General features: G+C 37.8%; 1 protein-coding gene across 1 annotated transcript in view; it reads right to left on the bottom strand.

Annotated features, from left to right (window-relative positions):
- Positions 1-27,894, bottom strand: part of LOC128356263 (metabotropic glutamate receptor 4-like) — a 130,488-nt gene that overhangs the window by 13,982 nt on the left and 88,612 nt on the right. The window contains exons 3-6 of the mRNA XM_053316752.1: positions 20,225-20,360; positions 19,870-20,024; positions 19,402-19,542; positions 8,872-9,072 (exon numbers count right to left, since the gene is read on the bottom strand). Coding sequence (XP_053172727.1) covers positions 8,872-9,072; positions 19,402-19,542; positions 19,870-20,024; positions 20,225-20,360 — 633 coding nt within the window. The remainder of the gene's footprint in view (positions 1-8,871; positions 9,073-19,401; positions 19,543-19,869; positions 20,025-20,224; positions 20,361-27,894) is intronic.

A 27,894-nucleotide genomic window follows, 5' to 3' on the forward strand; every position in this document is an offset into this window, starting at 1 on the left:
AACTTCATGTCTAATTGCTTTTCCCATAAACTTTCACAAACAATTAAACCTTCTAACACTGATTAAAGCTGTACTGTAAAGCCTTTTTTTTACCACAACTGTTTTATTATTAAGCCTCCCATAACACAATGAGCATCCTAGTTAAAAACAAGCGGCTAAACGTGGCCAATTGCTGATGATGGATTTCTGCTGATGAGTTATTTTTTTGTGCTCTTTGTTTCCATGTTGGAGGATGCAGCACCCTAATCCACATCTCGATGAGTCAGCCTTGCTGGATTACAGCATTACTGTTTTACTCTGCCTTGCCTCTATGACAATGCCGCCCACATCACAAAGCACTTAGTGATCATGGGAGGATTACAGTGACTTTATGAAGCAGAGAAGAATCATGTTTGAATAAACATATAAAGCACATCAACACTATCATGAATCTGTCATGTTTTCTATCAAAGATTTTAATCGTACCAGGGTACTTTAAAAAAAAAAAACATTCTCCAATCTCTCAAGCTTTTATAAGAGCCTTGAAGCACTCTGCATTCCATTGTCATGGCTGCGGTTAAGTGCTGAAGTTTGCACATGGACACCGATGTTGCTAAAAGAGAAAATTGGTCCTCTAAAAGAGAATAATGCAGCTACCCTACCAGCACAACACTGCTGATACGATTATATTTTACAGCTTTTGGTCATGCTTGCTTTTTAAATTATGTTATTTTTATGGATTGGCAGCCCTTTTATCACAGCTTTGAGTTACTGTAAATGTAATCTATATGAACCCATTACACCTATTACGACTGCTCATTGTATACAGATACAGGTTTAAGTCTGAAAAAGGCCATTTAAAAAAAGAAATCAGACCATACAAAATCGGTTTATCATGTATGCAATGTAATATCATAGAGGCCAAATATATATGTTTGAAAAATGGAATATGTTTGTATACTGTAAGACTGAGCGGGTTGTCTTTTGGATTTATAATTTTCTGGTTATTTTTGTGTGTGTATTTGCATTAACTGCTAATTGAAAACATGAGCAATTTTACTCATGCATTTACAAACATCAGTGATAGAATAATGCCAATCCCTGTATTAATCGACCTGTTAACCAATTAAAAAGTGTGTTATTGAATTTTTGTTTGATTACAGATTGTGCCTTTAATATCATCCACGGTCCTTTCAGACACATTTTCTCTCACATTCTTTCACATTTTTTCTTCAGTTTACAAGTTAATGCCCCAGCCAGATCATGAGAGCTTTTTGCTTAATTACATCAGGTACATCTTTCCTGGGAAAAAAAAAAATCATCACAGATAAAAATGTCACAGCAAAGACAGCAGTTTGAAATAAATGAGAGAAGAATTAGTTCGGGTAACAATAATCATCATAATTAAATTACCAGACTGATCAGGCTGTTGGAGTGGGAGGTAATTTCTGGGAAGTACATCTCTAAAACAATATGTGTTGATCATCAAATAATTACTCATTGAAAAAAATGTACACTAAATTCTACACACTACTCGAATCCTGCTCCAGTATGTGAGTTTTTTGTGAGTGTATTTTGCAAAAATCTGCTTCAAAACATATAAAGAAGTGTTGTCAAAAAGGCTTCTGTGACTGAGGCTCATTGAAGAGCCTTAGGCACGGTACATAGATATTGCCTTCACATGTCTTTAAGTAAGCCTCATCCTTCTAACCAATCAGACAAGGCCAAAGTCAGGGGTGGGAGCTCACGACTGTCAATCAATACGTGAAAGCACTTCTGGCATACTACTCCAAGCATTAGTGGCTGGCAGATGTTGCTATGACTTACTCGCAGGCTAACAGGCTCCTGATACCTGCATTAATCGGATCAAGGAGCACCGTCACTTAAAGCAAGCATTATGTCTTAACTAATCAGCTTCTCACTTTCATTCTTATTACTCATCTTTACCGTGGCAGAATGGGCATTTCTGTTTCTTTTGTCAGGAGAGTTTTACATTTTGACACATGAGAAGTTGTGAGATGGTACAGTATTATGTGCTGACACAATACATCACATATCTCTAATGGTAAGCACGAGGGGTAAAACTAATACGACCTCTTCTTCCTTGGAATTGAAATGGCACATATAGGGGAGTGCAGGGGAATACTGCCTGGGGTTTCTGTCATTCTTCTGGAGGCAGTAACGTGTCCTCTTCATTAACAGTGAGCAGAGCGGTGCATTCTAAAGCAGTCCAGTCCATGTTTGAGTTGCAGATGAGGAATTAGGCCTGTCATGTGGCAAAAACTGCTTGTCTAAATAGTCTGCTCACTAGTCAGGAGCATAATGAGCTCCACAGAGGCCTCTGCGACTGCTGCATTGTGCTGTGCACTAATGTGACGAGGTGGCCTGAGGTCACGCGTGTGTGTACCACAAGCCACCCGTTTGTTCATTGCTTCGTGTGAGCACCGGGAGCACTGGGGTTAATGAAGTGCTTGTGGTATTGTCCTGCTCATGAACACCATAAGAATTACCGAAGTATGATTATTAATCCAACATGTGCTTGTTCTGCATGGATGCTCAACCGGGACACCTTGGTGAATGGCAGCACAGCTTGCTGCCCTCTACACCAGTCATTAACTCTTAATGAACTGTACACAGGCAAGCCATGCAGAATTTACCTTGGATCCACTTCACTCGTGAAGTGTATGTGCTTTTTCCGCCCCATGTCACTGGCATGACATGTGCATGCTTACTCATGCATAGCATATAAGCTCTGCTATCTACAAGTGTTCTCTAACTGTATTTAAAATGTTCTGTCATGAAAAAAAAATTCTATCAAAGGTTTTAATTGAAATAACTGTAAGGCATGAGGGTTTTGAGGCTACAAATTATAGAGTAAGGATATTCAAATAAAGGTCAGTCTAACACTAATAAAGTGTGGATAAAACACATTGCGGAGAGGTGTAATTACCTGTACTTTAATTGCTAACATAGTAAATACAGCTTAATGTTAATTTACACAGAACTACAGTAGTTTGTTGTGTACAATAGATTTGTCAAAATCATCAGTCTGATACTCTGTTTCTCTTTTTAAACAGAAATATTATCAGTTCATTCCACTTAAATCCACTCTGCTACAAGGTTTTTAAAAAAAGTTAAGTGTCCAGGTGTTGAACTCTAATAGCACTGTGGAGCCGGGTTTTTTTGTATGTTCATGTCACCAGCAAAATACAGACTTATCAATGGGTTCCTGTGACAGACATGGGGCGATAATGTGCCAAGAAACACAACAGACAGGGAGGAAGAAGACTGCAAGATATTCAACGTGGATGTAAATAAGGTAATCATTTAAAACACTTCAAAAATTCAGTTTTGCAAGAAAAGAAATGCAACTTGCCTCATTGATACAAAATGACTGTAGACACAACTTTTGTTTGTTTACAAGAAAACTCAAATGGGCACCATTAACTCCTGCAAATGCATTCAAATCAAAAGCCTACCAGAAAATGAATACATCATGCTATTTGAACTGCTAGTATGCTTTTAGTGTGACACATAAGGACTGGAAATGTCATGCTGAGGTCTGTACATGTGTATGTTTTGCATGTAAATGTGAATGTATATATTTTTATATATATATATATATATATATATATATATATATATATATATATATATATATATATATATATATATTTATATGCATGTTTTTTTGTGTCAAGCTCATTGAATCTCTAATGTGAAAAATAAAGTTTGCTTTGCTTTGCTGTTGATGACAGTAACGTAACTGCACTGGAAAACAGCAAGTGGAAATAATAATAATTTGTGCATGAAAAGAGTTTTTCTGTTACAGAGGAGAAACTCAAAGCAGCAGAGCAGTGACTGTGACATGATTATATTTTTGTACTGATACTAAGTGCTGTAGAAATGTACACTACAATACATTTATCGAGACAACATGAGGACAGTTTTCAGTTTGTATTAACAGTAGAATAAAATAAAAGCAAAACAATGGACACATAAAAATATAAGACACACTATTTAAATAGGTAAATTACATATAAAGGTCTGTCTCTCATATAAATATGCTTGCTTCAAATAAAGACATGACTCTGCAGTTGAGGTAAATAAATTCTTCAGCCACTATTTGAGAATTTACTACATTTATCTTGCTTTTTTTACACTATTAAGCAGGCTTTATATGCTACTATAAAATTAATAGGCTGTATATTTAGAACTGTTCTCTCTTACATTGTCTGATACAGACAGATTTCAGTTAAAAACAGGGGCTCTGTGTCATGCCAGTAAAAGGAAAACCAACATTTTACATAAAGCAAGAACTGGAAATATCGTTTTGTTTTTTGCACGGTGTGGAGAGATGGAAAACCCTGAGTGCTTGCATTTATTTCACACTCCTAACTGGTATCCCTGGTGGAATAGTGGCAACAAGGCTACTGCTTTCTAGTCTGCAACATAACAAAAAACACTTTTTCCCCTGATGTGATAGCAAGAGACATGAAACACTGATGGGAAGTTTTGTTCAATTCTGGCCTATTGAAGTCTGAATGACTCTTAGGCACACTGAATGCAGAGGTGGAACAAGGCAAGAGGAAGCTCTAAAGAGTGTCAAACAGTGCATAAAGATGGACCGGAGGTGTTTGATTCTTCTGCTTTCTCGGGTGCAGTTTTGGCTGCTGCTGAATGAGCCAAAATTGAGCAATTGTAAAGCTGATTTAAAATAAGGGAACAGCTATAACTTTAGACACGTCTGTGTGAAAAAATGTGACGGGAGAGAAGACATATAACCTCTTGAGAAAGCACACATGAAAAATATCCCAGACAAGCAAATACCTTTTGTCATATTACTTTTCATGGTTTCTAAAAGGTTATCTGTCATCAGCTAGCTTACTGTGTCCCCTGTTAAAACCCTGACAGTCCACTGAGATATCACAGATAAATGGCTTTGTGAGTGTGCCAGGAGTACTGCCAACTCACTGTGAGCCTCTAATTTGAGCTGGGCATTGGCTTTTAAGAAGCTTTTTGACATTTTGACCTTTATCATCAGCTTAGTTTCATTATAATATGTGTGCAACCAAAGACAGATACCAGATCTGCAACAGATACGGTCATACTGGACTCTGAAAGCTGTGCAGCTCTGCAGAGGAAGAAATGTGAATTATTCTTAGCAGATGTCCGCTAAAACTGCTGACAATGAACAGAAATGTGTAACAATAGATTGTTGCTGGCGCGGTCTCAAGAATGATTCATCCCAACAACAACAAAATGACCTACTTTTGCATAAATATCCGTCAATGGCTATTTGTTTGTAAGAAAAAAAAGGGATGACTGCTTTGTATGTTTACTGGTGCGTGGCATACTAATATCACAATACAGAGATAAATATTGTCTGAAAATATAATACATAGTCCAACAAGTCCAGTCTCAGCAGTTAGGTTGGTTTATGTGTCTGGGCAAGTTCAATATACTGCTGTGTGCTGATGCAATTAGATGGAGTGTAGTGTAACCTCAAGGCAAACCCTCTGGTTAGATGGTCGTGTAACATTAATACAGTTTGCTTGGTTAGAACAAAATTCAGCTCTGAAGGGCTTACTGCACTGTAGCTTCATGTCCCTGTTTACAGGTTTAAAACCCTGCTGAAGCCACTTTACAACAAGCACCACTCAGTCCTTCATGTGCCAACAAAAAAAAGTAGATTTCTATGTTGCACTTATTTTAACACTGAAATATTTTTTTTATTATTTTACACTGACTGTTTATTCTGTTTTTAACCTTATTAGTGTGATTTTTTCCCCAAAAGTCTAAATATATCGTACATTAAAAATGAAGGTAAGAAAGTGGCTGTATGTGAAACTTCAGCTACAGTATGACCGTGATGCCAGACTCAATAGTGTCTGCAATGTAAAACAAATATATGCAAATGGTTTAACATTAAACTACATAAACTATAGTATGCAAGTAGAACACAGGCACATTCCCTCTTGTACAGTAATATACATCACATTCATCCAGACATGGGCAAGCAGATATAAATGTTTAGAGACAGAATGCAAAAGCTTTGTTACAACAGACTTCAAGAACCACTGAACCCAACATATTGCATGAAATGAACAGCAGTCTATCAGCTGTGTTTCTGCCACATGCTATTGGATTCTGGGCAGCTGAGCTGGTGCAGTTGGGGGTTAAGGGCTTCTTAATGGTTGCTGTTGAAGGAGCCTGTTTACTTTTTCTACCTGATTTTCCAGCAAGTCCTAGAATACTAACCACTAGCCTTCAATTGGAAAAACCAGTAAGTATTTTTGAATATTATGTAAAGGAATGCTGTCAGGACACAATTACTCCCATACACAAGCTGAGAGCAGGTACACTGGCACAATTAAAAGTCTAACTGATTATTCACATATTCTTCCCACAATGCTGCTTGGTCTCTGACACAAACCAACATAGACAATGGGTTTGTTTTTTATAATGAAAATGATTCCTCTGAAAATATTCAGATTATATATATTAAGATTATATATATATTAAGCTATATTGCTACATATATCTGCAAAACATCAGTACAGGTCTATCATCCAGTGTATATTTGTACTTGATCATGAGATGGCTGCTTTTAAAATGGAAAAGGAAAAAAAATGTTTGGATATATTTCCTGGATAAACAGACTAAAGCTATGTCCACATTACATGCTGAAGTGGCCAGAATCTGATATTCAATCTGGCCATGCGGCAGATGTCTGTATGGTTAGATCACAATTCGTGTGAGTTTGGGGTTTTTTTTACATCTCACTTCTCTTTGCACGCCACATTTTGCCTGCGGTCAGTGTCAGCACCTCACAGTCTGAAAAAATTAAAAATCTTCATTGTGTATACTGCTGCCCTCCACAACAAATAATCCTGGACATGTATCCAAATGATCCATGTTTCTGATTTGACACACATTATGTTATTCTTGTTCTTTGAATACATGCAGTTAAATCTCTGCATGAGTGGCATTTTAGGACCTCAACATTCACACTAGAGCTGCATACATGTGACTTACGAACAGAATATGAACCACCACACACAAAAAGGTCATATATGACATATAAAAGGCTTGTAATGAGAATGTGGTGTAAATGTAATCAAATTCTATTCATTCAGTTTATGTCCATTCATGTTCATGTCAGTCCCCTGACATTTTTCATGCTGTTTTATTCCCATTTACAAACATCTGATTGGGTGAGTGCTCTTCCACCACTGAAATGGCTGACAATGAGCATAACACCTGAGCTTTTTGAATTGCTGAACAAATCAGAGCTGTCGTGTGATTCAGAGGACAGGAACCAGACTGGTCCACCACAACCATTATTATCCATCTGTACTGTGATGAGCACATGACATGTATGATTATATACAGTATGAATTTGATGTGGAAGGCCATTGGTTTTAGGTATTCATATTATTATTTATACAAAAATGTATGAAAAATGTACTAGTCATGTAAAGGCAAAAGCGGGGATCAAATATCTGTAAATGAGCTGACATATTGGACAGAAGGGTTGTAACTGGCAGCAGTTGTACAGTCCAGATGACATTAGGTATTACTAATTTCTCACCACAGAGAGCAGTGTGTAACAACCTCAACATTCCTTATGTACAGCACAACAGAAAAAAAATATCAACTGTGGCATTCGGTTTGTCATAATAGAAATGTCCCTGATCTTAAATGCTATGAAAACCTGCAAAAATCACCCATTGCCTTTTTCAATGGAAAATATTTTCTTTTACAGTACTTCTCAGATATGAATTAATCATTGAATTGATATTCTGCCTATGTAACAAGTAGATATTAGAATGACAAATTAACTTGAAGAGCACGAGTTCAAATGAATAATTTATCTGTTCAAACACTGCATACTCAAGTCTCTATGAAATAATTATAATTGTCTTAAATGGCTTTGCTTTAAAAAGGCAGTGTCTATATAATGAAACTCTGGATCACTGGTATTTGTGTGTGAATGCAGTTAATAATTAATATGCCAGTCATGGATGTGAACTTGACTGATAGCTGGGTGTAGTGTGGGGCTGTAGGGAATACATATAAAGTAGCTCATACAACATCAGAAAGTAAGAAAGGTGTTAAAAGATGATAATAAAATGACATGTACATGAAAAAAACAAAATCACAACAGTCTTTTTGTACCAGAGACATTTTTCGCATAACTTTAAGGTAAAATAATTATAATGAAATCCTTGAGGTTAGTGTATTTATAGCCTTTCAGTGTTGCCATTTGTGCAATAATTTAGTATTTTGTATCATTCAGTTCCTTCCATGATAGTGAAATAATAAAGATGACTTGGAACTAGGTTGATTATTCATCATCATGCAGCAAACTGACACCAGATCTGTTTTTAATGATCCAATAACATATCTGCTGAGACCTGGTGCAACAGTCCCTGTCAGCACTCAAAACCTCTTATTAACCCTTTCTGACATAATTTCACTGCTTTTGTTTGATTTAACCATCAAATCATTTTGTTTTGTGTGGTGGTCCAAAATTCTGTACGTGTAAGCTGTTTGCTTACATACTAAGATGGATAGTGCTGTAGGCTGCATGAAAAGTACTAGTTGTAGTCAATTTAGATAGCTCATGATTATACTGTGAACCTTGTTTTGACACGATTCAAAATATACGTCAGTTTGACCTGAAACATAGTGATTCTGGAGTCTTTATACAGTTAGTTTTTGGCAACACTGAAGCATTCAAATTCAAAGTTTAGTTTCTGTGACCATGAGAATAGAAATGTGCACGTCAACTGAAATGACAATTGAGAGTATAAAAAGAAACTCTCATTCCAATATTGCTTGAGTCAAGACAAATGTGCAATCCAATATTAATAAAACCTGACTGACCTGAAAAGTTAAGGCGGCGTATGTGCTTAAGCAGATGAGTGCCATTGATGGGATCCATCTTGGCGCAGAGGAACACCGTCCTCGGGCACAGCTCCTGGTGCATGTTGTGCAGAGCATGAGCCATCGCATAGACGGCATCAATGACAAACTGCACCTTTCCTTCTTGCTCATAGAGCGAGTCCTTTCCTATCCGTTCTTGATCTGTAAAACACACAGACAAACACAATTTAGACAAACACTATGCATTGGTTCATTGCTCATATGGTTCATTGTTAACCAGATCAAGATTGACACTGAGTTTGATATTTGTGTTAATGCAATATGTGTCAGCAATAATAAAATAAACTAAATAGGATTTAAGAAGTGGATTTAAAATACTCAACCCACATGATATAATCAAATAAAATGTATTCACTTAAAGGCTCAAGTGGTTTCTTTGAGTGGAACCAGCACAAATAATGATCTACCCTTGAGTTTGACCCTAGTTTAAAGTAGGCTGATGATAAAACAGAATATGTACAGCTTTCTTCCAGAGAGCTAAATGCAGAACATTTTCCAAAGAAATATTTTCTCAATTACAAAACAACCTGAGGATTCATTCTTGTGTTTGCCAACAGCTACTCAAATGTATCTTTTCAACATGTCTTTCCTGTGTCTCCTCCAATTTGGAGAGCAGCTCAGGTTGATCAGGATAATTCTGTGCAAAACCACCTGGAATGAGCTCAACTTTTTAAAGGGTGTGGCAACAGTCCAAAACACATCTAGAAGAAAATGCATTGCTCCTTGTTGAGTCTTTCTGAACAGAATGGTTCTTGCCTCTTGCAATTAGCTAGAGGGTAAATATCTGGATCGCTGCGGAGGAGCAAATCAATTCCAATATCTGGAGTGCAAGGTTTGCTCCTCTGGGAAATCTCATCAGTTAAAAACAAAAACTCTTTCTTGTCTCTTCAGTAAGAACACATGGACTTCATTCTGAGTGATTTTGACTCATTAGATCTGGACCAACATGCCTATGCCATTAATTATTACATATATGCCATATGTCATTTTCCATTTATAAAAAAAGAACTGGCATATTCCCATTTGGTTGATTCAGATTATCCTGACCTGCTTGTCAGAGTGTCCAACTGTCAATTCAGTCCTTTATTGCAGGATGTATTTAGACACCAATACAGTGAGGAATTAGAGATGCAGGAAATGGAGACAGGACAATGATAATCCGCTCACAGGCTCAGTGTAATAACTTGTGATAGGAGTTTATTAATCCTGGCCCAGGTTGTTCCATGGGTTTTTGTAGCTGTTAATTGCTGTGAGGAGGTGGGCTCTAAGACAGAGATACTACATGTCAATCCTAACTTCTCTGTCCTCCTCACAAGCCTCAAGTCTTAAAGCTGCCTCTGTGTGACTCTGCTGCATGTGGAAAAAGAGATTTAAAAATGAAGGTGTGTTCAATTTAGATTAAAAATAGACTAATTACCAGGGAGGAGTTAATGATAGAGCTGCATATATTTATGTACCTGCCAAATGGAATTCAGTTAAGCTTTGCCACTTATAACAGGCACACAGAACAGCAGGGGAACCTGCTCAGTTCGTGTTCGAAGGGGAGATTTGTAATGGCTGTCGACGCTGATTGCCTGCCATCACTTTATGAAGCAATGTGAACCAATGGGGCCTCTGGTTAGATTTACATTAAACAGATTGGCAAAAGTAGCTGAGAAGCTAGATGTACAAACTACATTTGGTGACATCAGAAAATGAAGATTAATAAATAAATAAATGTCAGGTTTTTGATTATAAGATACTTACTTAGGGAGTTATGAATGCAACTATGTTTGTAGTTAAATGTTAAAGATCCCCTCCAGACATGTTTAATGTTTTGAATAATAATCTGATGTGTTTTTTCCATAAAATAGTCCAATTACCTTGTTAAAATTCTTAAAATGAAAGCTACTCCACTCCTACTGTGTATACTACTACTACTACTACTACTACTACTACTAATAATAATAATAACAATAGGGTCCTTGCCTCCAAGCAAGGGCAGGACTGCTCAGGAGTCCTCACCCTCTTGCCTTTCGGCTCGGTCCCTCATAATAATAATAATAATTATTATTATTATAACAATCACATTTTGTTCATTTAAATGTTTAACTATATCTGTAGAAAATGACATCACATTTCCACATTACCCCTGTGTAAACTGACTGGACTTGTAGCCACACATCTTAAATTCAGATTTAAAGGTGAGTACAGAGAAGTGAAAGGACAGTAAGAGGAGGGAGACTTTGTTGTTTTCATTTATTTGTTAGTTTTGCAGATAAAAGCAGATTCCATGAACTCTGAGTGGTAAAACTAATTCACTCACAAAATACTGAACATAACAATGTGACACCATGAATACATGTTGAACACAGTACTTCATCAGCCTAATTAATGTTTCTAAAACATGGCTGATCTATAATTGTCATAATTACTCTTATTCATTATCCTATATAATATTAAATTATTTCATTAATTATTATGGTATTTTGAGTGTTTCTTATGGAAATAACATCACATTTTCTGACTCTGAATCTTGAACAAATAAATAAATCTTTTATTTTCCAGTTTTTCTATATATTTTAGAAGCCTTTCCATCCCTCATTGCTTTAATTTAATGTAATTGTGTTTACTTTGCCCAGAGTTTTTTAGGAGAGCATATGTACTGTATAAGCTTTGAGCCTCCTACCTCTGATGTATACAGTTGCTTACTTTAAATTCTAATGCTGACTATATGTAGGTAAAAGAAATGTTTCTGAGTACATATTAAATCTTTAAATCTTTTATTTAAAAAATGTTTTTTAATATTTTACAAATAAATACATACATAAAAGACTACCATGCCATGAAAATGATAAATTAATGAACTATGGTGCAAGGTATAAGCCTGACTCACCAAAAAACAACAACAATAATATTATAAAGGAAGTCTGTTGTTCCAGGAGTTTTACACATGTGGATATTAGCACTCCAGAGCCAAACATTTGGTAACAGTCATTTATCATGCAACTTTTGTCCTCTTAAGGTTCAGCAATGTTCTATAGCCACTTCAATCTGAAGGAGTGCTGGCCCCCATATCAGAAGAGGTCTCCTTCTGCCAGCGATCTTTCATTTGCTACATCTCCAGCTCCTCTCTGCAGACCAGAGGCATTTTAATGTCCCCGATTATCTCATGAGCTTTTGAAATGCATGAATTATTGTTGGAGGTTACGGCTTAGTAATTAAGGGCCACAGGGCCTTGATTGGACAGAGATTGTCACAGTTTGGCCGACATGCGTTTTCCATTGGGAATCCTGTGAGCCATAGTGGGTGTGAGTGATATTTTCTTGCAGGCTTGGCATGCCACCCACACTAACTTTGTATTGTTTCTTCTCCATAAGACCATTTCCCTTTTCCCCTCCATCTCTCTCCTTCCCTCTCTCTCTCTCTTGCGCTCTCTTTTCATCTTCACTGGCATTTTGGCTCTCTCACACACATTCTCCAGGCTGGCGTTTTGCTTTCAAAGAAATCCATTCATATTAAGTGAAGCAGTAACAAAGTGTGGGTGTCTACCACTCAGAGGTGTCATATGAGACATTTTGAGACCGTGTGTGTGGGCTCATTCCTTTGACCTTTTTTTCAGCTTGCGACTGGCCACAGGCCGTCCATTCCTTTTCTGCCAAGGCAGTTGGACTGCCTCTTAAATTAATCTGACAGTGGAGCTACAGTATGTGCCCTACTCTCCCATTCCATCATTTAGTATATCATAATTTACAGCCAAAGCTGCTACAGTATTCACATCTTTTTAGGGCAAGAAATAAACAATTATTATTTTTGATTAATATGTTTTCCAGTATAATATATATATATATATCTCATTTGAATAAAATGTCAGAAAATTAAAAATCTGAATTATTAACATTTTAAATCTTAACATTTGTGATGCTGAAGTCATTAAATGTTTGACATTTTTCTTAACAAAAGACAAGTAATTCATTGGTTTTCAGAGCTGCAGGCAATCGACTGACCAGCTGATTCACAACACAATTGATAATGCTGTGATTAATTGTGTTTGTATCATTCTTTAATTATAACTTACAACAATCACATCTTAACAAACTGGAAAAACTTGGCTGACTTTACAATAAAAACAACTGTAGCCAGAAAATGTATTCAGCTGTGACTAATTAAGATTCATTTTTTGAGCTCAACAAACAACAAAATAAACACTTGTCTCTGTCATCTTGTTAATATGATCTCTGCATGCCGACGTCTGGAACTTACTTAAATAATCACAATATTGGTTAGAAAAGTCAAAATTACTTATTAAATTATTTTCCTCCGATCATACAGCCCTGCTTAATTTCATTGTGCAAAAGAACATCCCAACTGTTGAGAGGGTACAGTTAACCACGTCTCAGTGCATGCTGGGAAACACTGCAGCCCCCCTGCAACCCTGAAGAGGATAAGCGGTTTAGAAAATAGATGGTTGGATGGGAAGGCAAAGCACATACTTGCTTTATCTGCATTGCTGTGTTGCCTGCTGCTCCCCCTGATCATTAATAAGCTGCAGAAATAGAGAGCCTATGAGACGAGTCCCTGCTCTACCTTACCTCTCCTTTCCAAATCAATCAATATCAGTTTTACATCTCCTTCATTCACAGATAAAAGACAAGTCTCACTTCTTTCACAGTCACTCATGCCCTCCTTATCCTTTGATCACGCTGAGCAGTCTAACCCTCTGAGGACACTGATAATTCTGCAGCATGCCCCATGTGGTTCTCTCACAGCTGCCTCGGAGACAGGGCAAAGCTCTCCACCAGCGGAGAGACACCGAGAGTGTCACACTTTAACCTCAAACAAATGCTGTGAGACTCTTTCTCCCTGTGCAGTAGGGCTGATAGTCAAGTTTAACACTGAAATGCCTGTAATGGGAAAGGCAAATGACTGCTTTATACAAGCGCCAACTGCATTCACCTCTACTGCAGTGAGATTTCTTCCTATACTTTGTTAGGAGCCATGCAATGAAACCCCCCGCAGTACACATCTACAGTACATAGTGTCTGTAATCATTAAAGGCTCATTTACTTTTACTGTATATTATCCTTTAGTTTTTGATGTCTTACATTGTAGTGATCACTTCACTCTGTTATTTGGTTGATTGTTTTAGGATTTAGGTGTTTTGGTGAACATTTAATGGCAATGTACTGCAGTTTTGAATTCCTGTTTATTTTTATCGTTTTGTATTGCAGTGATCATTGTTTCTAACCACTCTTGTCTTATTTGTTTTCCAACTGCGAATAAAGCTTTAATTGAGGAAACAGCTCCACATTTTGAAGCAGCCCATCTTCATTTTAAAAGGACAAGGTTGCTGATATTCTGTTTTCTTCTACTTATGTCAACAGAGCCCATGAAAAGAGCTAAACCAACAGTGAAAAGTATCCTGTAGAGGTCTACCATATTGTATCCTTCATGATAATGTTGATATCATTTTATAAATTATGTTTAAAAATAATTTTGTGATAATGGCAATATTCCAACTTGTTCATGTAATGACGTTATATTGCTACACACAGCAACAACAAGCATGGCTGAAAGCAAAAGTAACATTTCTACCAGCTCCATGGTGGGAGTTAGTTCCAAATAAGGGCCAGAACAACAAGCTTATAGAGTATGAGGAGAGCTATTAATCCTGTGGGGAGTATTTTGTAATATGTAATATGTAAGAATATCATTATATCATGGAGCATCTGTGGGTCAGGAGGTAGACCATGTTGTCCACTAACTGGAGGATTTTCGATTTTCTGCTCCTCCAGTCCACATTTCCAAGTGTCCTTGGTTAAGATATTGAACCCCAAGGCCAGTGCCCTGCATGGTAGCTTGCCAGTGGTGTCTGAGTGTGCATGAATAGGTGAATGTGGCTTGTTGTGTAAAAGCACTTTGAGTGCTATGTTTGTGCAGTCCATTTAACCATTTACCATTATCACAGATACATTGTGTTATTATTTCCAGGCCAAATTGACCAACCCTAGTATTTTACTGCCAGTGTATCCAAGGCCTGGTGTAGATCATTTAAAAGCAGTGGAGGTTCACTGGAATACATCATTGCACTAGGAGGCATCTCTCTTTATTATAATTAACATTGTCACTGTAGTTTATTTGAGTACCTAAATACATCATCTTGATATCTGTAATATTTACTAATGCACCAAAGTATCTGAGAAGAGTTCTCAACAAATGCACTTTCTTATTTGAGTAATGTTTGCTTAAAATCAAGGTGCCTGGCAGTTTAAAGGAATTACTGATCCTTTTAGCAAAAATTAAACTATATATTCATGACCTGTTTTTATAGATTTATGTCTTCAGTAGGAACAAGTGAGCTTGAGTGCCCCAGACAAGCTGAGGATGCCAAAAAGTATTGAAAGACTAATACATCATTGGTTTCATTTCTTTCTTTTCTTTTTTTGTGACATTTGTTAACAATAAGAACAAATATGGAATACAACCCTCCTTCTCCTGTAAAACTTTTTGCATATATTTTGAAATACTGTGTATTAACCTGCAGTTACAGATCTAATTTAATTTAAGTTAACTGAAATTATCTTTTTTTATTTTGTTGTTTGCTGACAAACCAATAGAGATGGTACTCTCAGTGACCTTCCTTATTATATCTGTAGGGAATTAGATACACAGAATTCTTGTTAGATTCAAGATCAAAAGTTTATTTATGCACGACAGGAGAAATACAGATACACCGTGTTTGTGCCATCTTTACCAACCCCTGTGCACATATCGCTCCATATTTTACATCTCAGTTATAGTGAAACAGTAAACAAGTGTTATGAGTGTTATGTGGGGTGCTGATCAGGCGGCATGCGCCTCAACAGTCACTGGCGTTCCCTAAGGAGCTCTTGCCAGCGTTCTCGCCGGCACTGCTGCTGTCGGGTAACAAGGGGTCATTCCAGCCAATCATATTACTAACTCATCTATCAGTGTTATCTTATCCTATCCTATCCATCTGAGTATCACCCTTATACAACCCTCCATGCTCCCTCTCTGGTGTGCTTAGTGTTGGGACTCGCTGCCTGTGAAGACAATGCCAGTTGTTGGTTTCTGCAGTCTATCTCTTGAGTTAAAGTAGTTTTGGGTATTTAGTCTGCACTGTATCAGCAGCACTGTTTTAGATGTTTATTGTTTTGCCAAGACCTCTTTTGTTCAATCGTAAGGCTATGAATAAATAAACATCAAGACTTTCTTTTTTTTTTTAGTTTCTACACTAGGCTCTCTTTTTTATCCTTGGACATCATTACAGACATAATTACAACACATTTATGAGCATAATGATTATTAGCACAATTATAAATGGGTGTCAACACACCCATTAAGAACTGGTGTATCTCAGACTCATTACCTTCTTTGTCTAGCGCAAGCAATATCCGGCTATAACATAAAAGCAGCCTTGGAGTCGTTATGAAGAAAGTGGGTGATATAGATACAGTTCCTCTGTCATATTACATGTAACTTTACTATAATATTGCAATATTAAAAGATATGGTGATAAAACACATATTGAAAAGGTCTCCTTGCTGACCTTAAATCAGAGTTTAAAGCATGTACCTACAATACCAGCAGGATTTGGGATATCACAACTAGTTTGGACCCAAATCCTGATCCACTAGTGTTATGTGGAAAAGAAGCCTCCATCACACATAGAATCAGAGTACTGTACATGAAGTAAAACCTATAAAATTATTCATATTTCATTCATATTTCATGCGTTTTCATATATTCTGGGTATTATCAGTGAGGGACAAGCAGTAGATCTAATCCCAAGAATTTCTAATGAGCCAATTCAATGTATTTTGTAGAAAAAACATATAAGACAAAGAATATTTAGCACTTTTGTTAGACCTCAAGGATACACAGAGTACATTTGGGTGAGAAACGCTCAATGCAAACATACATTTTGTTTGTTTACAAGAAAACTCCACAGGGCACCTTTAAATAGCAAATACAACAGCTCTGCAGTAAATCCTACTGTAATAAAAGTTAGGTTGTTTAGTTTGTGCTGAAAACATTTTAAAGGGGTTGATTCAAGCTAAGGGTTATTTTTCAGACTGCAGTTCTCACAAAAGTTTCTAATACTGTGTGCATCCTATTTACATCAATGGTATAAATGATTATAACAAAGTAATTGCTGTTCCAATGTGTATTTCTATTTCCACTGTAGCCTATATTTTTGGATGAAAATGTGAAAAGATCTTTTCTGTAGAAAGAAGAATGTTTAATGCACATTTCTGTACTCTTGAATTTGAAGCCTATCATGCGTTTTAATATAAATGGCTAAAAACATTCTCCTTTTTCCCCCGTTTTCTTTTTTATAGCCACATTGCTGAAGTTCATCATAAAACTCTGGGTAATCCTTGTGTAAAGCGTGTGGATGTACTTTACACATACTGTCACAACACATCTTTGTTTTTAAATACCAATGTCTGTGTGGAAATAGTGTGTACAGATTGCGCACCCACACACATCTGGCTTCAGGGCAGCATGGTGGCTCAGTGGTTAGCGCCGTCACCTTAAAGCAAGGTCATTACTTTGATTCTTTTTGATTCCCTGGACTTTTAATGGTTTCTGCCCAAAGACACATAATTCAATCGAACAGGAGTCTCTAAAATGACCAAGAGTGTGAATGTAAGTGATTTTCTCAAATTTGGGGTGTGTACCCATATGCCCCCAAATCCCTCACACCATCTTCAAATATGTAAAAATACTGTCTGCTTTAATTTGTTGCACATCATTGTGTTCACACTGTGATTTAGGCTTTGTTTTAATTTTTATTATATTTAAATCATTTGTGTAAAGTTTTAATTTCCTATCTGCGTGTTTATAATGTGGGACTGTTCACACATATTTTGCTGAGCACTTTAAGGGATGATCCCACCATATTAGAAGTTCATTAAATCCTAAATATTGTTTTATATTGTAAATGTAAATCGAATTTGTAAATTTTAATTTAAATAACTGGACAGTATCTATTTTTTTTATCTAGCTTTAGTTTATTGAATGATCTCATAGTCCTCAGCAGGCTTCATCACTTTGGGAGAGCAAACATTAGCAAATGCAAATAAAAATTCTGGTTCCTTAAAATAAGTCAAAAGGTACAAGACAGCAGTCTATGTTTCTAACAGAGAACTGCTTTAACAGTCCAATTACCAAGCTAAAAATTCAGTTGTCAATGCCACCCATGGCTGGGTGATGTTAGAGGTTGTGGATCATATCTGCAGCTATTAAGCAGTGACTCATTTAAATGATGAAGCCCTCTGAATAGGCTCTAATTCTGATTTGTGCCTCTGGTTGCTGTCGCCCTCATTGTATTGCTATATTATCCAGTGGAATCATGTGCTGAGAAACTTATCTTTGTGATCCTTAAAGATAAGTTTTCCATTCGAAATTTACAATGGATAAAATACTGCTGAAACCTGAGGCCACACACACTTTGTCACAATGTAGGCATTCATTAGTCACTGTGCTACGGTAGCTAGGATGTGTCCGGAAGAAATACTGCTTTCGTAGATAATGAAATGTTAAGATGGAGCTTCCCATTTTATTTTACATAATGTACACAAAACATGTTCCTAACGTTTCCATATGAAACTCCCCAGAATCTACACTTATTGATGCTGGTGTATTTTAAATGTTACCGTTAACTAATTATTTGTCTCGGTCGTTAATATTGAGTCATAATTCTGATCTTGCTTGCAGATTTGTGGGTGATATCTGATACATCTTCTCAGAGGCTTGTTTTACATGTGAAAAGTAAAAAATAAACAAGGCACAAAATGTACTATTTCACTTTGCAATCTGCAAAGCTAATGAGCAAGACTGGGGATGAGCTGTGAACATTAGCTGTTCAGGCTTCATGTTAATGATCTTACCAATTTCCGTACTGAAGTAAAATGTAATTTGTGATTGACCTGCTGTTTTTCAAAAAACAGAAATACAACAGCCCATGCTGGTAGTATGACTGTAGGTAGGCACAAAGACTGACTTCACATCCTGCTAAATAAACGTCAGGTACATCTTTGATCATATATGTTGTTCTGCTTAATTAGTGTTTAAATCTTAAATAAAATGCGTCATGTTTTTCCATCTCAAGACAAATTGTGCTATCCACAGCAGTGTAATGTATGGCCCTGATCCTGAGGTCTTTAAGTATGCAGCCCAACTAAGCCATTCACTCGTTATAGCCATGTGGGTAAACACGCTAGACTCAGCAGAAATATAGTGCAGCACTGAAATGAGCTGTGAGATGAACTGTGATTTTGAATATTGAATGTATAGCTGCTCCACTTTTAATAAGTGGGCAATGCTGTCAAAACACTTTCACCATGAGCCAAATGTGTCACCTCCCTCAAGACATCAAAAGAATGTTTCCAAGTAGGTTAAAAGTTTTAACAAAAAACAACATAATAAATAGCTCCCCCCCTCCCCAACAGGAGAATGTCTTACTTGTGCACTTTTTAAGCCCGGACCCTTTCTTCACAGCGTGACGGCTGAGTTTGCAGCTGAAGTTGTTCTCCCAGAACTCAGCAAACCAGATATTCCTTCTGTTGTTTTCCAGCGTTCGGCTGTTGAAGTAACGATCAAAACCTAGACAGATCAATGGGTTCATTGTCATTGACACAGTCAGTGTCAGTGTAAAACAGTGTTGCCCCCATGTGTTTGAGCAAGGGCTCTGATGTGTTTTACAGCATAACTGATTGATTATTGTGTATGTTCATTTGACTTTGTTGGTTTGTTAGATTTAATTTGAGTTTTTAGGACTTTGATGATCAAATGATAGTGTTAAGCATGGCAAAGCAAATCAGCAAACAGACAGAGCCCTGCCTAACAAGAAAAAAGAATATTTCAGAGAAATATGCACATGATTTTATAATTCAACAAGACACAATGTTTGCACAATGCGTGTCTCTGTACCTCTGATGGACTGCCGCTTGGGCAGGATGGTAACTGCTCCCTCTGCCATCTCCTCCTGGTGTACAACAGGAGAGATCTTTGAGCCCCAGCTGTCCGAACCCACCCAGATGAAATGACCTGTCTGGTTGGCCTTTTTAGCTGCATGGAGTAGCCGCCTGCAAAGGTGAGGAAACAGATGTTGCCATGGATAAGGTCAACAACCCAACCAGCTCCACTTTGATTTTGTTCTGCAATTCATTACACAGCGGTCTGGCAGCGTCAGACTGAAATATGTATTCCCACTTGCTTCTGTGCTGTCCGCTGCGGTCGTCTTTTTTCTAATCTTCAAAGCGGGGTGTTATGAACCAGGACTTACCTGATATCGTCTTCGTTGGCAAAAAGTATGACAACTCTTGCATTTGGGTTTTCTCTGAGTCGTCGGATAATCTTGTCAAACTCTCCCTGCTTGGGTTCCCGGGGAATCTTGACAGACTGGGAGATGCACACACCCCCTAAACAAACAGAATACATGTTATATGGTAATTTGTAATAACTGCAGGACAAAAGCTTCACAGAATCAGATAAATCACAGAAATATAAACACACAGTTGTGAATTAAACATCAAAACATGACACTACCACTAACCTTATTGTTGTGTATAGTGTATTTAAATATAATTAGATATTAATAAACAATCATAGCTGAGGTAATGAAATTGAGACCTTGTGGCCACTTCATCTGTTTATCCAGGGAAGGCTTAGGAAACTGAATCTATGATTGCAAAATGCTGTATTTCCCTACAGAGTGATTGACCAGCAGAAGGATAATTGATTGCTGACGGAAAGAAAGTGCCTCGCTGTCTCTATGAGTTTGTTGAGGCAAGAGTTTATTCTTCATCCACAGTGTAATAAACATCAAACTGATCTCACTTGGAATGTATATTACAAATCTTGTCCTATCAATATATATGAGTTACAATTTTCGCAGTTTTGTGAGATGATACGATGTGACTAGTGACTAGACACAGTAAATAAAGAGCACTGTGAAACAACTGGGAGATTGGGAAAACTGAAGAGAAACAAAAGGATGTGTGTTGTGCAGTGCAACTACAGTTTCCAGTGCTTCACCAACTGGATTTCTTTGGTGAGATTTAGAGTGCCTCAGTGCGGCATGGTGGTCTGAAGGATTGTTTCTGAGCTTCCTGCAGCTCTCAGGACACTGTGCCAAGACCTCCCTCTTTGTACATATTATACACTGTAGATTCTACACAAATACATACTGTAACTTTCTCTATTATAAACGTTTGGAGTCAGGGAGACTTTTAAATTACTTTATGCTAAAATCAGTATGTTTATCTACAGTGTCATAAGAACCGTTAAGTACACAACCTTACAAGTTGTTCTCTAAAAAGCAATAGGAATGAATCAACAAGTATCAGGTATCAGACTATTGGAAATAACTGCAAATGAATTCAAGTTATACATTCCTCTTTATCAGCCATGTCGTATATGTATGCATGAGCTACACACTCAACAACCCGATGCATGACACAAAACAAATACAACTGCAGAAAGTCTTCTTCCACTTCTACTTTTAGAAAGTAGATTAGTGTGACTTGCAATATTCTGTGTAGACCACACTCCTGTCATCCTTTGGTCTTCCACCCTGATGCCTTCTTGATTAAGTTTGACCAGGTCAGAGAGGATTTCTGACTCAGTGCTCACACATGCAAAGAATATACATTTTGTCAGGAAACTGCAATACTCCTGTACTGAGAGATGAGTAAAGAGGAGGCTTGAGAATGGTGAGCGTTAGCATTAGCCAATGACAATTCATGACTAAACAAATAGTTTTTAAAAAAATGTGTTCTGTATACAGTTCAGGCAATTAATTTCTTCCACAAAAGTATTCCTTTTTTTCAGCATAAATCAGCAACATGCAACACATTTTGTAAGTTTTTCTTCCTCAGCTCAGTTTTAACATCATTTGTTCGAAACAAAGTCAGGATAGAGGCCAGACAGTGTGATGATGACCAAATCCAAGTACAAAATCTTTTAACCCTTAAACAGGCCTTACTAGTTATGTCATTTGCACCTCAAGTAAGGAAGGAAGGAAGGAAAGAAGGAAGGAAGGAAGGAAAGAAAGGAGGGAAGAAGGAAGGAAAGGAGGAAGGAAGGGAAGCAAGGGAGGAAGAAGGAAGGAAATGAAGGAGGGAGGAAGGAAGGAAGGTAGGAATGAAAAGAGGGAAGAAGGAAGGAAAGGAGGGAAGGGAGGGAGGAAGTAGGAAGGAAAGGAAGGAGGGAGGAAGAAGGAAGGGAAGGAAAGGAAGGAGGGAGGAAGAAGGAAGGAAAGGAGGGAGGAAGGAATGGAGGGAGGGAGGGAGGAAGGAAGAAAGAAAGGAAGGACAGATGAAGGAAGGAAGAAAGGACAGAAGGAGGGAACATTTACCCTAACAGCTGAACTTAGATCTGAGGAAGGAAGGAAGGAAGGAAGGAAGGACAGATAAAGGAAGGAAGGAAGGAAGGAAGGACAGAGGAAGGACCCGGGAGGACAACACGAAGGTTAAAGAGTTTGTATCTCCTGGTGCACGTTGTCTGTTTAAGGGTTAATGTGTGCCTTCCTGTGCTTCAGCACTACCACAGCAAGAGTGGAAACTACATAACACTTGAGCAGCGTAGACATGCTAGAAGTTGTGTTGTTATCCTTCCCCACTTCAGATGGGCCACGGGTCCAATAAAAACACTTTTACTATCTAACATCCTGAAAATTAAACAATAAATTTGCAGACCTGTTGAATTAGTTCTGATCTCATACCAAGAGGGACATATTGCGCTGCTGCTATTTGAGTCACACCGTTTAATACTTTTACTATTTATTTGTGGGCACAACGTACTTTGCACCACTTGGAGCAGATACATTACTAGGATGGCTGACCACTGTGAGAATAACATTCTCATCTAGCTTTAGTGCCACGCTGTACCAAGTGAAATGCCAAAAAAATTACCCGAGGTTTAGCAGATTGTTTATCAAGCTGAAGTGCCATTTTGTTTTACTTCATTAATTCAGTTTGAATATCAGGTTCGTGTCAGCTGGTTTCTTTTTGGGAGGGAAGAGTTATTTTGTTTTGTTTGGCCCTAACCAATCAGTAATGTTTCCCTCCCACTGGCTCAATTTTCAGACTAAACAAAAGCTGCAGTAGCTGTTTTCTCAGAGCAGTTCATGTTTTTCATAATGATTAAAGAAAGCTGCCAATATATGAGACATTTTTTCTGGAAGCTGACTCACTAAAACAGAGTTCAGTCTCATTCAAGTTTGTAGCCCGTTTTTGATGCTCTTATCAGTGTTAGTAAAATATCATTAGTGAATCAAATGCCACAACATTCAGAATATGCAAGAATAAGATTTCATTAGCAGACAGAGGCAACAATATACTTTTGCCAAATTATGAGCTAAGGTCTGCAATCACAAAAGCTGAGTCAAACTATGCCATAACCATCCAGAAAAACATTAAAGATGATGGACCAATTTCAACCCCTCTCTACCACCCATGCTACACCTGACATCGATACTGACCTCTGAGACAAACTCAATTAATTCTATGTGAGGTTTGAACAGTCTCCTGTCCCTCCTTAGTCTCCTCCCCCTCCTCCTCTCATCCTCTCTCTATTCTATATCCAGGAGATGAGGGCCACATTCAGGAAAACAAACAAGAGAAAAGCAGCAGGCCCGAACAGGATCAGTCCAGTTGTACTCAACCAGTGCAGCTCAACCGGCTCCAATGTTTACCAGGGTTTTCAACACCTACATTTGCCAGTGTAAAATACCAAAAAGCTTCAAGGACTCAATCATAATCCCTGTGCCACAATCAACCAAGATCTCCTCTCTCACCGACTTAGACCAACTGTCCTAATGGCTGTGGTAATGAAGACCTTTGAGTGCATCATCCTCTCTTATTTGAAATCCTACACTACTCCTCTAATGGATACTTACTAATTTGGTTTCTGAGCCAACAGATCTGTTAAGGATGCTATTAACCTAGCCCTCCTCCATTCACTACAACACTTAGAGTCGCCCAACGTCTTGCTCGCATCCTTTTCATGAATTTCAATCTGGCCCTCAATAAATAAACCCAAAGAACCTCTTCAAGAAACTACTGGGCATGAATATTGACACATGCATATTGCCCCTGGATCTGGAGCTTCCTGTGGAGAAGGTAAGTGAGGGTTAAGAATGAATAGCCTTTCATCTTTGACCTCTGACCCTCAGCATAGTTGCCCCCCAGGGTTGTGTCCTCTCACCCTGGCGGCTCTACTCTCTCTACACAAACCATTTCACATCCCATCATAGCTCAACACAACCATAATTGCACTCATGGTGACAATAATGAACACCGATGCCATGAGCAGGTAGCCCAAGCAGTCATTTGGTGCCTTGATGAAACTTCTAGCTCAACACATTTAAATCACAAGAAGTCATTAGAGATGCTTTAAAGCCCCCTCCCCAGAACCTCCATTCACATCTTGTCTGTGCCAAATGTATTGGCACACACGTCATTCCACACACCCAAATGAAACATCAATACAGATTACATCACTAAAAAAATCCCAATAAGGACTGTTTTTCTTAAGACAAAAAATTAATATAAAACAAAACCTCTTCCTCCTTTAGTTTCACACAGCCGACATTAAGAGCACACACACCTCATCCATAACAGTCACACACACACACACAAAACGTAAGCACATAGTCAATAAATCATTCCAAGATAATTGTCACCTCCCTCTCATTGGTTGAATCACTATATTGTAAAAGCACAATCAAAAGAGGAAAAAAGATCATCTCTGACACCCCCCCCCCCCCTTTAGGATGCACTAATTATCCAGTTTAACTAATGAGTTCTTTCCCCACTGCAATAAGGAATCTGAGCTCTTCTCACTAACCCTGACAGATGTGCCTGTACTTGAAACCTCTGCGTCAATCTTGTAAATATTGTCTGTTATTTCTGTCTTGTGGTAATTAGTGAATATTCTCTGTTGTACTTGCCATGTGTCTAATGTGTCGCTGATATCTTTCTATGTTTGATGTTATTGACATTGTTGAATTGAGCTTACTCTTCACGTTGTACGGAAAGCAAATTCTACCAACCTCTGTCGTGTTGTAATTAATGATTGATTGATTGATTGATTGATTGAAGAGAGATACATGTTTTGCCATAAAGTGATGTATGGCATCCCTAAAAATTACACTTTAAATACTCATTTTATGGTAGACTGCTGAAGGGAACGTGTCTTGACTGCAGTGACTGCCTTGACTGCCTTCGTGTGTGATGACCCAGGCTCCATTATTGGTTATTCTGGGTGTTTACTTAAATGAATGGTTATAGAAAAGTGAGAAGCATGCAAACAATTTCTCAGATGGACTGTACTTATATAGTGCTTTTCTAGTCATTATGACCACTCAAAGCACATTTACACTACATCTCATTCACACACTGATGGCAGTGCCAACCTGCTCATTAAAGGCAAACTACACAAGCAACAGCAATTTGGGGTTAAGTGTCTTGCTCAAAGACAAATTGGCATGTGGACTGGAGGAGCCGGGAATTGAACTGGCAATCTTCTGATTGGTGGATGACTGCTCTACCTCCTGAGCCACATTAAGTAAAGTGTGTTCAATAAAGCATCTTTTACAGAACAAGGTCACAAAGTGCTTCAGAGGAGTAAAACTATTAAAGAAATAAGAACATGAAAATAACACAATATAGCTACATTACAAGAAACCAACAATCCAAGTACCAACACACCTTTAAAACACAGGAAATACAAACACTAGACACTATGAGGCGAGATAAAGGTCAGCGTTGGTGCCACAACTTCAAAGGCACAAGCACCTTTTGTTTTCAGTCGAGCTCCCTGGTCAGAAGATCTAAGTGACCAACTGGTCATACTGTATAGGCATGGAGCAGGTCAGAACATTTAAGGCTCTATACATGAAAACAAGAACATTTACATGAAATCATAAACTTGATGGGAAGCCAGTGTAAAGATGATAAGATAGGTGTGATGTGAATCATCCTGCTAAACCTGGAAAACAACCTTGTAGCAGCATTCTGGACCATATGAAGGTCCACAGATGACTAGACGTCCATCAAAATAAAAACAAGAATAATCATCTCTAGCTCAATAAAATAGAAAAAACACGTATGGCTTAATGATTTAATATGTTGATGGAGGTGAGTAGTCTGATCACTGAGATTTCTGCGATTAGATTACACAGCTGAAGAAAGGGACCCAAAAAGGGCTAAGCAACCTTGGAGGACTATCCTGGTGTTATCTTAGCAGCGTCTTCACTACAATTAATGAAAACTAATAGTGACAAATAGCCTCTGTGTCCAGCCACACTCATGCAGTCTGTCTTTGCCACAATGGCTGTGCTGCTCTCTTTTTCTGCTTTTTATTTATAGTAAGATGCCTTCCAGATAAAAACAGACTTATTGCATGTGAGCATAACATTTTCAAATCAAGGCATAAACAACCAGCGCATATTTTTTATTTGTATTATGTAAGCACTGGATTCTGCACAAATCACATTATGTCACTGCAGCAAAAAAGTGGACACAACACTTTAATGTTTGAACAAATAAGCCAACGATTAGATTTAGACGCCTGTGCTTATACAGAAGAGGAGAAGTGAAACTGTCATAATAAGGACTGTTTTATGTTTCATTTTTAATGGCATGGAGTTCATTAGGAGCCAAATTCTCCTCAATGTGTAGGATGCTCACTCAGCGACTGTGTGGTTGACTGCAGCTTTGTAAACAATGCGGAGAATAGATGTTCAGCATCTGAGGCCTGTACTACCAAGCGGGATTAACATACCTGGGATATCTCTTCGTTAACTGGGTTTGACTTACCCAGATATTTGCAATCCTGCTAAGCTGTACTACGAAGCTGGTTATCAACTTGGTAACTGAACCCAGGGTTTTCCAATCTTGCTCATAAAAGGGGAGGTGTTTGCAGTGTCTGACCAATCACAAACATGGAGAAACTCTGCAGAGCAGACTACTTTACCATGGAGGAGCAGACAATTATTCTTCAACAATATGAAGAATTCAAACACATCATCCAGGCCAAAAGCTACACTGTTGATGCAGAAAAAGCCAGGAAGGAGTGCTGGCAGAAAATAGCCGACTCTGTTAATGCTTAAATTCGTGAGATTATACAAGATTAATAAATTGGACAATATAAACGGACAGCACTCTGATCACACAATGTCACTTTATTACGGCACAGACGTTTGGGGCAGAGCGCTTCCTCAGTGCCCTTCCTTTCGTAGCGTCATTAACTTATTATATTAATATTCAACATTCAAAATACAAACCTATTATGTGCTTCAACCATTTGAGTGAATGATGTCAAACCAACTGTATAACATACAGACTAATATCCCTCATATACCACAATGCTTATTTTACAAATATATCTTTTCGTCAATTTTTTTTCAATTACAATAAATAAATAAAGTTATTATGCTCCCTCACCCTTTGATCTCAGGATGTCAAACCAACTGTATAACATACAGAATAACAATGTGCCTCAAGGATCAGCAATGGATCAAATAGATTAAAAAAAAAAGATTTTCAGCATCTTTAAGATCATTGTTTTGTTTTTCAGGCCCACAGTACTGTACATTACCTGCTTGAAAACCAAATGGCAGACAAAGATAGCACAACTAGATGGTGAATATATTGGAGCATTTAAAGAGTCAGATATTTTCCTCTGGAGTGGGAGAAGAAAACAGATCAAAAAGAAAGGGAATGTTGGACTTAAATCAGGTGGACACATGCAAAGTTTCAAAGAAGTGATAATGTCGCTCTCTGTATTCTGGGGGCCTAAAGACACAACTGTTTGCCAACACATTCTCCATATGACATGTTTAAGGTGATAATAGCCAGTGTTGTCTTTACAGTTTGTTCCACTGCCAGCAAGTGGTCAAAAACATCAATTAATGCTGTTTTAAGTTGCAGCATGTTGAGCTCTGTCAAC

Source organism: Scomber japonicus, chromosome 3 (assembly GCF_027409825.1).
Source record: "Scomber japonicus isolate fScoJap1 chromosome 3, fScoJap1.pri, whole genome shotgun sequence".
Classification (NCBI taxonomy): Eukaryota; Metazoa; Chordata; class Actinopteri; order Scombriformes; family Scombridae; genus Scomber; species Scomber japonicus.